Genomic DNA, 15,112 nt, shown 5'->3' with positions numbered 1-15,112 from the left:
GTAGTTAGGTAAATCGGGTCTAATATCGAGTGAAATCTAAAATGGAGGCCATGTTGAGAATGAATTTCTGGAAAAGCTGAGCAACTCTCGGAATGTTAATGAAGCCCAGGAAACAGCCCCCAACAGATTTGGAGATGGCCCATCCCAAAGAAATGTTAATGAACATCAAACTTGACTTGGAAATGCCCAGTTTACTTCTTTGGCCCACCTGTGTCCCAACCCTTCCCACCTACATTCCATCACCAAAAACTATAAAAAGGGAAACACATTCGCCCTTCGACGGATTCCACCTCTTGGGTCCCCTTCTTCCTCCAGGAGAAGTCTTTTCTGCTGTCCTTTAATAAACTTCTAATTTTCCACTCTGACCTTGCCTCAGCGTGCTTCTCTGGTGTTATTCTTCAACATGGGGGAAGCGAGGACTCGTCACCGGTCAACAGCGGTAACAATACTGCCCCAGAAGATCTTCCAATGGGACAAAATGAGGGGATAAGAGAGTTCTTGACCTATGTAGGCCTCGGCTAATGTGTGTGTGTGTGTGTGTGTGTCCTAGTTTTTAACAAAAACAGTTGTTATTTTTTTCAAGTTTCAGAGATTTATTAATCAGTGTAATAAACTCCAACAAATCAACATGATTTCATGCATTTAAAGGAGAAGTATTTCCTGGTTAAGTGGAAAATTGTGCGGATGCTTCTCAAAGACCTTCATCATAAGCAGTTTTACAGTGAAATGTTTCATTTAGAAGTCTGGGCCTTCTTTCTTCAGTTTGCTGTAATCCACATTCACTGAGTAGAACTTGTATTGATCATTAGGACCCAGTTTGTTCCAGGGTTCTGGGTTATTCTTCCTATCCCAACTGACATCTGGATTGAACAATGCTAGACACATCACATACAGTGCTGCTCCAGTACCTCCTGCTCCAATAAATACGAAGAGGGGAATCAAGCTTGGATGCTTCTTGGCCTGACCAAGGATCTGGCGGAGCATGTTAGCAATAGAGGCCTCTGGCCCAAAACCAGATAATAAAAACCTATCAGGCCCAAGACCAAGCAGCCTCTGCACCCAAGATCCAAAAACAGTTTTTTAAATATTTATTTTTTAGTTATAGGTGGACACAATATCTATATTTTATATTTATGTGGTGCTGAAGATCGAATCTAGTACCTCACGCATGCTAGGCAAGCACTCTACCTCTGAGCCATGACCCCAGCCCAACAAAAACATTTAAAAAAAATTTTTTTTTTAATTTGGATTGGGGATTGAACCCAGGAGCATTTAACCACTGAGTCACACATCCTCCACCCTTTTTATTTTTTTGTTTTGATATAGAGTCTCACTAAGTTGCTTAGCGCCTTGCTAAATTGCTGAGGCTAGCTCTGAACTTGAGATACCCCTGCCTTAGCCTCCAGAGCCACTGGTTTAAAAAAATTTTTTTAAATTAATAATAGAAAAAAACGCGAAAAACATTTTTATACCATTGTACATGTTTGTGTCTTAAGCTGTGTTATTAAAAAAGAATCAAAGAGTTTTAAAAAGCAATAAATGTTACAATTTCCTATAAGTCTACATCTTACTATAACTTTTCTAATTTTTTAGATTGACTTGACCTTATATTTAAGATGATTTATTATTAAAGAAAGAAAATAATTTTATAAATTTAAGGTAGCCTATATAGAGAGTGTTTTTAAAATCCCCAGCCTGGACAATAATGTCCTAAATCTTCACATTCTCTCTCTAATCCCTCACTGACTTGCCCACAGCACTTCTGATTCTGCAAGCTCCATTCATGGTAAATATCATATACACGCATACCATTTATTTTTATTACTATATGTTTACTGTACCTTTTCTATGTTTAGATGCCTAAATACTAGTGTGTTACAACTGCCTTTGTATTTGGCACAGTAACATACCCTACAACTTTGTAGCCTGGGAGCAATAGGCTATATTCCACACAGCCTAGGTATGTAGCAGGCTATCCCATCTAGGTTTATGGAAATACACTCTATGCTGTTCACACATGTCGAAATCACCAAAGGCACATTTCTCAGAATATGTCCCCTTTTTAAAGTATTGCATGACCTACATAGGTAGATTCTAAGATTCAACAGTTTTGAAACAGAGCCCCTATAACATTAAAAGCAATTTCCTGATCATTGGTTTTCTGCACCTTGTGTTTCCTCCTGCTGAGAATTGAAATTGAGAAGCTAAGCCCTGGCCCAGGTGGGCTTGAAGGAAACTGAAACTGAGACCTTTCTGACTGGTACAGCCAAGCTAAATCTACCTTTGTAATTTCCTGAGTTTTGTTTCTATAAAATAACTGCTTATAAAGCACTGGTGGACATAATTCAGCTGTTCTCCTCAGTTCTGGCCAAAACTGCAAATAGATTCCTTTTTTTATAGAGAGAGAGAGATTTTTTTTTAATATTTTTATTTTAGTTTTCGGTGGACACAACATCTTTTATTTTATTTTTATGTGGTGCTGAGGATGGAACTCAGCACCCAGTGCATGCCAGGCAAGCCCACCACCGCTTGAGCCACATCCCCAGCCCCGACTTTTTCCATCATTTGTTTTCTTTTGTAGGCAACTAAATTCAGCCAACTGGAATCCAAACAGGTTCCTTGACTTGGCAGGTAAGAGTTTCTCATCTACATAACAATTAAAAGCATGAACTGATCTCTCAACGGAAAGCAAGTTTATAATATTTATCAAAATTTTTAAAAATCTACATCACTATTTAATCTGGAGTTTAAGTTTTAGAAAACAATCTCAATGCTCTGCTGTAAAGATTAGAAACAACCTAAATTACAATAGGTAATTAGATAAGCAAATTATACTATTGTCATGTAATGAATTTGATGAAGTTATTTTAAAATGACTTAAGAAGAATATTTAATTGCATAGAAAGATATTCATAATAAATTAAGTTTTGATAAAATAATAGTTGCAGTAAGTTTCCATTTATTGCAAATAAAGTACATGTTGGGTTGGCAGTATGGCTCAGTGACAGGGTGTCATGTGTTTAGCATGTGCAAAACCATGGTTTCCACCCCAGCACCAAAAAAAAAAAAAAAAAAAGCAACGAAACACAAGTATAAGTGTTCCATATAAGTTCTCTATAAATATTATTGTTGCTGGTGTTATATAATGAAAGAATGATGTATTAGAATAATGTTAATGGGGCTGGGGATGTGGCTCAAGCGGTAGCGCACTCGCCTGGCATGCGTGCGGCCCGGGTTCGATTCTCAGCACCACATACAAAGAAAGATGTTGTGTCCACCGATAACTAAAAAATAAATATTAAAATTCTCTCTCTCTTTCTCTCTAAAAAAAAAAAAAAGAATAATGTTAATGTAGGCTATCTTTGGATGGTAAGATTATGGCTTTTTTTAATCTCTCGATTATCTTTAATGAACAACTATTATTTTTGCTGTAAGAAAAACAAAAATAATGAGAAAATGATCTGTGGGTTTTGAGTGGGCAGGAGATGCTAGGGATTGAAACCAGGATTTGGGTTTGTTTGTTTGTTTGTTTGTTTTAACCTTTTGATTTTTAAACACACACGCTTTTTTTTTCCTAGTAGATGGACACAATGCCTTTATTTTGTTTATTTATTTTTATGTGGTGCTAAGGATCGAACCCAGTGCCTCACACATGCTAGGCAAGTGCTCTACCACTGAGTCACAACCCCAGCCCATGAAACTAGGATGTTGTACATGCTAAGCACGTCCTCTACCACGGAGCTCCACCCCTGACCCCTACTCTGTTTTTAAGCCTGCCTTCGATATGCTCCCTGCTTCTCTCTCTAAAGTGACCTTTCTGCCCAAATCAGATGTCCTCATATTGCTGAAACTCCCTAGCAGAAAATAACCTGTTTCATGCCAAGTGGTTAGAAACTCCTTATTTCCTCTCCTATGGAGAGAAGCCATCCTTAACTCTAGTGGAGGAATGCCAGGCACTGAGAGAAGCCTTAGGAGCATTGCTATGGAGGAAGAGTGGTTGTCATTACAGCAGTATTCCTGGCAGTAAGCTTAAAGTGCGACTACTCTCTGGGAAGGCAACACTGCATACCTGTCCTTGACCCAGGCCAGGCAGAGCTGGAACCTGCCAGCAGGTGGCAGTATCTGACCATTCCAGCTCCCCTGGGGGGCAGCCTGGAGATCTTGAATTTTCTCTTCCCATAACCAGAGTTTAAATCAAGACCCCAAGAAGGGAGGTAAGGAGGTCTGGAATCTTAATCCATTGTTCAGGTCTGAATCACAGTATCATGCTGTCTCCCACACAGACACCTTTGGATGGGCCAATGTGAGGAGGAAAGGGCCTGGAAGAGTGCCCAAAAGATGAGGTCACCTTTATGTTTGCTTCCTTCCAGGGTTTGTTTCCATTAGCAGGTAAGGCTGTGTGCTATTCCTCAATATAGGGGTTTTTGTTTGTTTGTTTGCACATAAAACAGTGTTGGGCTTCAAGCTGCCTCTGTATTTCAAATTATTTTCTTGGGACTGATTCCTAGAAGTGAGATAATCAGCTCAAAGAGAATGAGCAGTAACTACATTTCTACTTGCTGTTGAAGGTCAGAAATTTACAGTCAAGAAAACCTGAATTTTATTTTGGGGAGTGGGCCTACCAGGGATTGAACTCAGAGTACTTAACCACTAACTCATATCCCCAACCCTTTTTATATTTTATTTAGAGACAGGGTCTCACCAAATTGCTTAGGGACTTGCTAAGTTCCTGAAGGCTGGCTTTGAACTTGCAAACTGCCTGCCTCAGAATCCTGAATCACTGAGATTACAGGCATGCACCACCATGCTCAGTGGGAACCTGATTTTTAACTCTGACTCAGTCATTTGGACTGAATTTGCACAAAGGTGATAATTCCTTTGAACTTCACTTATTTTTTACAGCAAATTAAAAATACTGATACAGCTGGGCATGGTGGCTGTAATCCCAGTAACTCGGGAGGCCCAGGCAATAGGATCCCAAGTTCAAGCCCAGCCTGAACAACTTTACAAGACTCTCAGCAACTTAGTGAGACCCTGTCTCAAGACAAAAAATAAAAGTGTACTGGGGATATAGCTCAGTGGTAGAGTGCCCCAGGATTCAATTCCCAGGACTACAAACAAATAAAAAGGAACAATGATATGGGCTGAGGGTGTAGCTCAGTGGAAGAGGGCTTGCCTAGCATGTATAAAGCCCTCAGTTTGATCCCCAGCACTGCTAATAATAATAATAATAACCCCTTCAGTTACAATAGATTCCATTCTCTCTCTAAATATTGTTCCAGTAATTCTCCCATTTCAATTTTCTACCCTCTATCTGAACATTCCAATTAACATACAAATGTGCTGTCTTCAATCTTAAAAGAAACAAAAGCCTTCTCTTGACACCAATTCCCATTGTTCCTTTTTCTTGCTAGCCTTTACAGCAAAGCTCCTGAAATAAGTAGTTTATGCTTGTTATATTAAACCAATTCCTATTCAGCCTTTGCCCCCAGCATTTCACCACTCACTCTTCACAGTAAGAGAAACATCGACCTTCTCACTGCTAAATCCAATGGTGGACTCTTGGGTCTTGTCCTGCTTGACCTTAAGGTAGCACTGATATAACTACCGTACCCTCATCCTTCAAGAACATTTTTTCATTTGCCTTCAATGCTCTCATGAGGTGGTTTCCTCTCATCTCACTCTTTCCCACTCACCTTTGATGAACCCTTTCCTCCTCCCCAGCTCTTAATGAAAGAATGTCTCAGATTTGATTCTTAGTTCTCTTCTCCCATGAGGATCTCATTTCCCAAACTCCAGAATACTTGACATCTCCTCGTGGATGTCTAACAGAAATCTTAAACTGGTCAAAAACTGAACTCCTGATCTTTCCCCCACTTCTACCTTCAAAACTGCTCATCCTATAACCTTGTCATCTCAGATGATGGTAACTCCGTCCTTCCAGTGGCTCAGGATCCAGCAAATCCTTCTAGACTCCTTTCCTTCTTATCTCACATCCCGACCTCTGGGAAGTCATGTTCAGTTGACCTTCCCATATATCATCTCCAAGCACTTCCCACCACTTGCATCTATACCACTCTAGCTGTGTTAGTCAGCTTTGGGTCATTGTGACCAAAATACCTGACAAGAACAGCTTAGAGGGGGGAAGGTTTATTTTGGCTCACGGTTCTAGAGGTTTAGTCCATGGTTGGCCAATCCATTGCTCTGGTCCCAAGGTGAGGCAGAACATTACAGCAGAGGGCACGGTGGAGGAGCGCAGCGTCGTTCATGGCAGCCAGGAAGGTGCGGAGCACAAGGAGGAACCCTTCCAGGGTACACCCCAGTGACCTACCTCCTCCAGTCATGCCCCACCTGCCTGCAGTTACCACCCAGGTAGTCCATTCAAACCAGGATGGACTAATTAGCTTACAGCTCTCACCATCCAATCATTTTACCTCCAAACTTTCTAGCATTAACACAGGAGCTTTGGGGAAACATCTCACATCAAGACCAGACCAAGATCCAGGAAATCATTCTTGACTCCTCTTTTTCTTATCTCCACACCCAGTCCTCCAGGTAATCATGTTCAGTGGACCTTCAAGTACATCATCTCTAAGCATCCCCACCACCTCCATCTATACCGCAGTGATGAGTGACCATCATCTCTTGCCTAGACAACCTGTAAACCTTCTAAAAAAATATCCTTCCTACCTTGCCCCTCATTGGTATTTAGTATTCTCAACAGAGAAGTCTTTGGTGGCCCTTTTAAAAGTATGTCATATCATATATATATATATGATACACACACACACACAACTCAACAACAAAAACACAAACAACTCTATCAAAAAATTGACAAAGGACTTAAATAGACATTTCTCCAAACTGACACACAAATAGCCAACAAGCACATGAAAAGGTGCTCCATGTCATTAGTAGGTAAATGCAAATTAAAACCACAATTAGGACTGGGGCTGTAGCTCAGTGGCAGAGCGCTTGCCTAGAGTGCATGAGGCACTGGGTTTGATCCTCAGCACCACATAAAATTAAATAAATAAAATTAAAAGTATTGTTTCCAACTATAACTAAATATATATATATATATATATATATATATTTAAAATAAATAAAAGCATTCTGTCACCTACAACTACAAAAAAATTTAAAACCACAATTAATACTATTTTTTAATGACTAGGACAACAACTTTAAAAATGAAGTAAAATACAGGTATTGGATTAGGGATATAACCTAGTGGTAGAGCACTTGCCTAGCATATTAGAGGCCCTGGGTTCAATTCTCAGCACTGCAAAAATAAAAATCAAATAATACAAATGTTAGCAAGGAGGTAGAGAGACTGGAACCCTTGTACATGCTGGAGGGAATATCAGATGGTACAGCTACTGTGCAATACAGTTTGGCGGTTTCTCAAAAAGTTAATCATAAAGGGCTGGAGATGTAACTCAGTAGTAGAGCATTTATTTGCCTAGCACATGCAAGGCCCTGGGTTCCATCCCCTGCACCAAAAATAAGTAAATAAATAGATACTCTCCTGCTGCTCTGCCTCTCGCTGTCTCCACTCCAGCCACCTTGGCCCCTTGCTGCTGCTCAATCCATTACCCAGCTGTTTCCTTTGCCTGAAATATTCTTTTCCATGGCTATCTGCTCAGTTCCTCATTTTCTCCATGTCTTTGTTCAAATCTCACTTTTTCCCCCACAATTTTTATTAGTGCATTACCATTACACATAATGGCAGGACTTGTCACAGATTCATACATGCATACAATATAACAACATGACTTGCCCAGTATTGTTCCCCAGTATTTTCCCTTTCCCTTTCTCCTCCCTCTCCCCAGTTCCTTTCCACTATTCCACTGAACTTCCTTTGATTTTTCATGAGATCCCTCCTCCACCTTTTCCTTTTTCCTTTCTAGCTTCCATATATGAGAGAAAACATAAGACCTTGGCTTATTTCACTTAACATACTGGTTTCTAGTTCCATCCATTTTCTTGCAAATTACATAATTTTATTTTTTCTTTATGGCTGAATAAAACTTCACTGTGTATTTCCCCTATTTATTCATCTGTTGATGAACATCTAGACTGGTTCCATAGTTTGGCTGTTGTGAATTGTGCTGCTATAGACATGGGTATGCATGGATCACCATAGTATGATGACTTTGATTCTTCAGGATAAATATGCAGGAGTTAAGGTATATCTGGGTCATGTGGTGGTTCCATGCTCAGTCTTTTGAGGAACCTCTATACTGATTTCCATAGTGGTTACACTAATTTACAATCCCACCAGCAGGAAAAAGTATCTTTTTCTCCACATCTTCTCCAGCTTTTCTTATTTTTTTTTAAATTTTAATATTTATTTTTTAGTTATCTGCGGACACAACATCTTTGTCTGTATGTGGTGCTGAGGATCGAACCCGGACTGCGCGCATGCCAAGCAAGCGCGCTACCACTTGAGCCACATCCCCAGCCCCAGCTTTTCTTATTTGTATTCTTGATCACTGCCCTTCTGGTGGTGTAAGTTTTTGTTTTTTTTTTTAAGAGAGAGAGAGTTTTTTAATATTTATTTTTTAGTTTTCAGCGGACACAACATCTTTGTTTGTATGTGGTGCTGAGGATGGAACCTGGGCCGCACACATGCCAGGCAAGCATGCTACCGCTTGAGCCACATCCCCACCCCCCCGATGGTGTAAGTTTTGATTAGCATTTCCTTAGTTGCTAATGATGTTGAACATTTTTTCATGTATCAAATCTCACTTTCTTACCAAAGCTTCTGCCTGAATAATATCCTACATAATACTGCAACTTCGTCTGTCACCCTTGGACTCTTTACCTGCCTTTCCTTCTTTTTGTCCACAGCCCATATCATCTACAGTTATTGTTGTATTTACTTATTGTGTGTCTACTTCCCCCCTCTGCTGGGCTCCCCAAGGGCAGAGATCTTTGTTCATTGTTAAAGTTCCTAAAATAGCTGGGCAGGGTGCAAACCTGTAATCCCAGCAGCTCCAGAGGCTGAGGCAGGAGGATCGAAAGTTCAAAGTCAGCATCAGCAACTTACAAGGCCCTAAGCAACTCAGTGAGACCCTGTTTTTAAATAACATACAAAAACAGGGCTGGGGATGTGGGCTCAGTGGTTAAGCACCCCTGGGTTCAATCCCCAGTTTCTAAAATAGTGCATAGGGCATAGTAGGTGCTAAATCACACTTATTGAAGAGACTGTGATGATTAAATGTGACACTGTAAAATGCCCACAGTAATGCCTGGCCCATAGAAAATGCTCAATAAATGACTGTACTATTATGATGTTTAAGTAGATCTTACCTCCATCCTCATGGGATCCAGCTCCCTCCCATTTATTTATTTATTTATTTCAGTTGCAGCTGGGTCTCACTAAATTGCTGAGCTTGGCCTCAAGCTTAGGATCCTCCTTCCTCAGTCTCCCAGGTTGCTAGGATTACAGGTGTGTGCCACCATGCCCAGCCAGCAGCTTCAGATCTCATGATGATTGTTTTTTTTCTGTTTCTCACTAATTTTCATTCTTCTTTCTCGTTGCACCTTAAGGTCACCCTCTCTTTCAGAGGCCTAGGTTAGGCTGGATCCACCTTCCGTGAGCCATCCTAGCCTTTCATAGTTACACTCTTACAACACCCTGTACTCCATTGTAACAGTGCAATCCTCTGACTTTTCTGATAGTAGAAGCTCCACGAGGTCAGCGACCCCTCGGACATGCTTGACCTCTCGGACATGCTCACTTGGGTCTCCCAGCTCAGTGCCGGGCATGCAGCAAGCGCTCAATAAAATGGGGGAATGGAAAAATGAAAGGACATATTTTTCAAACAGATCTCCTTATTGAAAGGCTTAGAGTCTTTGGACTAGGGTCATATTTCCAAGGATAGTGTTTTAAAGAAGCTAAACTGAAGTTATGTCTTGCCTAAGGAGTCTCCGCAGCTGAGCCAGCATCCCAGGGCTAAAGCTGGGAATCTTTCCTCTATGGGAAAATTTCCGAGGGGGCCCGGGAATTGTACTTCAGGCGTCTTTCCTCCTCCAGGAGATTTTACAAATCCTCTGGGGCGGGGGTAATAATTCTCTGTTCCCTCTGGATTCCCAAATCATTTGTTTTTAGTTTTTCAATGGATTACAATTTTTGGTCTCCTTTTCTGCCTACCCGCCCCCCACCCCACCCCCCCGCACTTCCTAGAGATAAGCACAAATAAGCGTCCCTCTGCAATCACTAACTCCACATTTGAACCCTGACTCCACAGCTGTGTGACCTTGGTTAAGAAGCTGTCCCCCTCTGGGGTCTCCTTCCTTGGAAAGTGATAACGCCATTGACCGAATGGGGCCATTGAGACATGAGATCTGATCAGGCTGGTCAAGTGCAGGGCCGCAGCAATTCTGGCAAATCTCAATTTTCTGTTTCTCAACAAAGCTTTGGCGAGTTGCCGAAATTTGGGGGAAAGTGTCCAGAAATGGGAGTTGCTGGGATTATAGGCATGTGCCACCATGTGTGGCCATCATTTAGCTTTTATCCATTAAATATTTATTATTGTCTATATCTTACCAAGGACTGGAGATATGAAGAAGACTAAAGTCATTAACTAAAGTCATAAATAAAAATATAATTACCCATTGGGATCTATGTTATGATGTAAAAGAAAAAAGATGTGGCATATCTATCTTCCCTGCACCTCAGGAGACTGAGGCAGAAGGATTAGGACTATCACAAGTTCAAGGCCAGCCTCAACAACATAGTGAGACCCTGTCTCAAAATAAAAAGTAAAAAGGACAGGGGATGTAGTACAGTGGTAGAGCACACCTGAGTTCAAATCCAGCATCACACATACACAAAAAGATAATAATTTTTAAAAAAAGAATTAAAAGAGAAAAACAATGAGAACGAGTGTGTAAAGTATGTTGGAGGATGGATTAGAATGGAATTCCTTTCTAATCCTTGCTATTTAAGAAGAAACCCACTTCAAGAGCTAGTGAGGCAGGCTGCTCCCACCCAGGCTTGGAAGAACTTTGATTCCATGCAGAGTGAATGTCTTATGCAAACAGAATCTTTCAACAGGATTTTGGGTGAGTCTTAGCATCTTGGAATCCAAGAAAGAGGATCTCAGAGTTAGAATCTGAATCTCATAGAGACTTGAAATAAACAGAACTTCAAGAAGTCAATGGAATCTTGGAATGTTGAACACCTGCGTCTTTACATATGACAATGCAAGGAATCAGAAGAAGGTGATTCGTTCCCATTCCCCTCTCTCCTATTTATAGTACAGATTAAAACAATGCTAAAGTGGAAGGTCACCCAGCCAGAACTAACTCCCACCTCTTATTATTAATAGAACAGGCCTCTAGCCATTTAGTGAACAGAAATAGCAATGCTTATACTTATTTTCATGACTGTGTGGTTGTTGCTGCTAAATGAGTTGGAATTCATTGTATCAGTGAATTCCAACAATCTGGGGACATAAATATTTTCTGTACGACCCATGTATTATAACTGAGACAATAGAAACTCGGACAAAAAATAAATAAATGGTTCGTGGTCACTCGGCTAGAATGTAGTAGAACTAGATCCAGGACTTTTTTGTTTATTTGCTTTATAATTTAAAGACTCTGCTTTAAAGCACTGTACTGCCCTATTCTAATTACAGCTACTTTCAGGCCTACCCTTTTCACTGTGAGCTTTACCTTTCTAGACATTTCCTCTTGGAGGTCACAGTAAACTCTGGAACTGGAATTCAGTCTGACCCTCCCCAGTTCAAAGAAGGCTTCTGAAGACCCAAGTTCTGTTAAATCAAAAGAAGTGAGTTTGTTTATGGTACCCAAGAAACAGCATGGGATCAAAGAAAGAGTCTTGCACATTAGAGAATTCAGGCATTCAACAGTTGTGTTGGGGCCGGGGTTGGGGCTCAGTGGTAGAGCGCTTGCCAAGCAAGAGTGAGTGAGGCACTGGGTTCGATCCCTGGCTGTTGAGAGCCACAGCCAAGTTGGGATGGCGCCTGAAGGAGTGGTTGAGAGGTGACGCCAGTGAGCCATTAAGATGATGATAATTAAGTTAAGCTGTGTATAATTGCTGTGACTGGATGATGCTGGATTGAAACAGGCTGTGTATTCAGTTATATATGGACCCCTGCTGTCCCGCAATAGGGCGGCTCCTGCTGCCTGGGATGGGGGCCCTACTTTGAGTTCCCTTTGAGTTTTCGAGGGGTTCCAGTGGAGTTCCAGTGGAGTTCCGGAGGGGCCTGGTGGAGAGCTGGGAGAGTTCCCCGGGAGTGCGCGTGGAGTGCCAGTGGAGTTCGGGCAATAAAGTAGTTCCTGTTGAACCTACAAGTGCCTCGTGGCGGCTCGGTTATTTTGTGCCCAGCCAGACTGCGGCACCTGGCACCACATAAAAATAAATTTTAAAAAAGGCATTGCGTTCATCTACAACTAAAAAAAAAATAAAATTTTTTTAAAATTTAAAAAAATAGTTGTGTTATCCAGGGTAAGTTCTAGAGCTTCCTGGGGATCAGATTCAATATCTTTTAGATAGAACTACTGAGCCGGTCCTATCCACCTCAATTGTAGAGAGATAATAGACACAAACACATTTCCTAACTTAAGAATACAGTCATTCTCTGCATAGCAAGGCTTTAGTTAACAGCAGAGGGTGTATGCAATTGTGGTCGCATAAGATTTTAATAGGGCTTACAAATTCTTATCACCTAGTGATGTGGTAGTCATTATAACCTCATGGTACAAAGCATTCCCCACACATCTGTTGGTGGTGTGGGTGTACACAAATCTGTTTTACCAGTCATCTAAAAGCATAGCATATACAATTGAATACAGTTTTTAATGCTCTGTAATGACAATAAAAGACTATTTTATTGGTTTATATATTTGCTATACTTTCTTATCATTGTTTTACAGTGTATTCTTTCTACTTATATAAAAAAAAAAAAGCCAGACATGGTGGCCCATGCCTGTAATCCCAGCAGTTATGGAGGCTGAGGCAGGAGGATTGGTATAATTCAAAGCCAGTCTCAGCAGAAGCAAGACGCTAAGCAAGTCAGTGAGACCCTGTCTCTAAATAAAATACAAAATAGGGCTACAGATGTGCCTCAGTGGTTGAGTGCTCCTGAGTTCAATCTAAAGAAAGGAAGGAAGGAAGGAAGGAAGGGGGAGGGGAGAGAGAGAGAGAGAAGGAAGGAAGGGGGAGGGGAGAGAGAGAGAGAGAAAGAAAGAAAGAAAGAAAAAGAGAGAAAGAGAGAAAGAAAGAAAGAAAGAAAGAAAGAAAGAAAGAAAGAAAGAAAAGAAAAATTTACTGAAAAACCATATGCTATGTTATACCAGAGCAGGCTCATATTGGATTTGTCAATATCTCTATATTGTATCATTTTTCTATTTTGCTTGATTTAAATATTTATTTTTTTGGTGTAGATGGACACAACCCAATGCCTTTATTTTTATGTGGTGCTGAGGATCAAATCCGGTCCCGCCCGTGCTAGGCAAGCGCTCTACAGCTGAGCCACAATCCCAGCCCTATTTTACTTGATTTAAACTTGTATTGTTTTGTTCATTATGACCTCTAAGTGTACAAAATTCATAGTGTTGCTAGTAAGCGGCCAGATGGAAACAGATTTAAAAGTGATTAAGCCCAAAGAACTTAAAATCAGCATACTACAGTGATGTAGCCACATCAATGTTTATAGCAGCTCAGTTCACAACAGTTAAGCTATAGAACCAACCTAGGTATCCTTCCACAGATGAATGGATAAAGAAAACGAAAACGTGGTATATATACACAATGGAATAATACTCAGCCATAAAGAAGAATGAAATTATGACATTTGCCAGTAAATGCCTAGAACTGGAGACTATCATGCTAAGTGAAATAGGCCAATCCAAAAAAAAAAAGGCTGAATGTCCTCTCTGATATGCGGATGCTGACTCACAATAAGCAGGGTGGGGAGAGAGGAATAGAAATTCACTGGATTAGACAAAGGGGAATAAAGGGAAGGGAAGAAGGATGGGAATAGGAAACACAGTAGAATGAATCAGACATAACTTGCCTGTGTTCATATATGAATAAACAGCCAGTGTAACTCCACATTATGTATAACCACAAAAATGGGAAGTTATACTCCACGTATGTATAAGGTGTCAAAATACATTCTACTGTCATGTACGACTAAAAAGAATAAAAAAGTAAAAGTGATTAAGGATTATGAAGGTGGAAAATCACTGATGGTCATTGCTGTCCAGCCAAGCATGTCCTGTTCCAACACAGCTACAAACCCAAAGAACAAGAACAAAGTGGCAGAAGCTATGAAGGGATCTGCTCCATTGGAGGTGACAAGATGAACAAAAATTTGAAAAGTGCCAAAAATTCAAGAAGATACAAAGAGACTTCCAGTGACCCATATGAAAGACCCGACAGAGAAACACCTCTCAGCACCAGGAGAGTTGGGGGTCAACGCAAAAACCCTGTTGCTATTGAAAAAAGGCTGGTCCCAACTGCAGATGTTGAATTGACTTCTGGCTCTGGGCATTTTTAACCATTCAAGAATCATTGCTCATTACACAATGTGAAGGTAAGTGTGTGAAGGCGCCTGAAGAACTTTGGAAACCTGTCGCGACCCCTTGCCAGCAAGGGAAACACGACACAGGATTCTTCTTTCAGCAGTTTACTCAGGACCTTTGAATCATGATGAGAAAACAGGAACAAGAGAGAGAGAGCGGTCGGTCTGCCCTAGCTTAAGTACCCAGCCCCGCCAATGAACTAGCACCACGTGGAAAAGTCTAATAGGTACAGCGCAGCGGAAGCAGGCCAGAGCCCAGCCCCACAGCCTTACAAGAAGTTGTTTACTTCTAACAACTCTAACCGCTAACGAAGCGGAAGCAGAGACCAGCGCCATATTCAGGGTGCGGTCGCTGGCTCCCAACAGAAACCCCTAGATAAGCTGAGTGTAGAAGCAAGTTGCCTTCCAGATCAGACCTAATGAATGGAACCTCCCTCTTCTGGATATAGACTTTGATCCACAAGAAGACCAGGTACATGCCAGATTCCAAGGCTTTTGGTGACAGGATAAGTCTTGCTTGGGGGCAATGTTGCAGGCTCCAGACT

The 15,112-nt window shown here is 41.0% G+C and overlaps 1 protein-coding gene across 1 annotated transcript; it reads right to left on the bottom strand.

Moving 5' to 3' along the window:
* Nucleotides 1-566: 566 nt before the first annotated feature.
* Nucleotides 567-1,056, bottom strand: LOC101957376 (cytochrome c oxidase subunit NDUFA4). Its single transcript, XM_005335806.5, has one exon. It carries the CDS (start codon nt 982-984, stop codon nt 736-738), a length of 249 nt encoding a protein of 82 aa, XP_005335863.2. The 5' UTR covers nt 985-1,056; the 3' UTR covers nt 567-735.
* Between the last annotated feature and the right edge of the window lie 14,056 nt (nt 1,057-15,112).

This window comes from Ictidomys tridecemlineatus, chromosome 1 (assembly GCF_052094955.1).
Source record: "Ictidomys tridecemlineatus isolate mIctTri1 chromosome 1, mIctTri1.hap1, whole genome shotgun sequence".
Lineage (NCBI taxonomy): Eukaryota > Metazoa > Chordata > Mammalia > Rodentia > Sciuridae > Ictidomys > Ictidomys tridecemlineatus.
The sequence above is the reverse complement of the archived record's forward strand: the minus strand, read 5'-3'. Positions and strand labels throughout refer to the sequence as shown.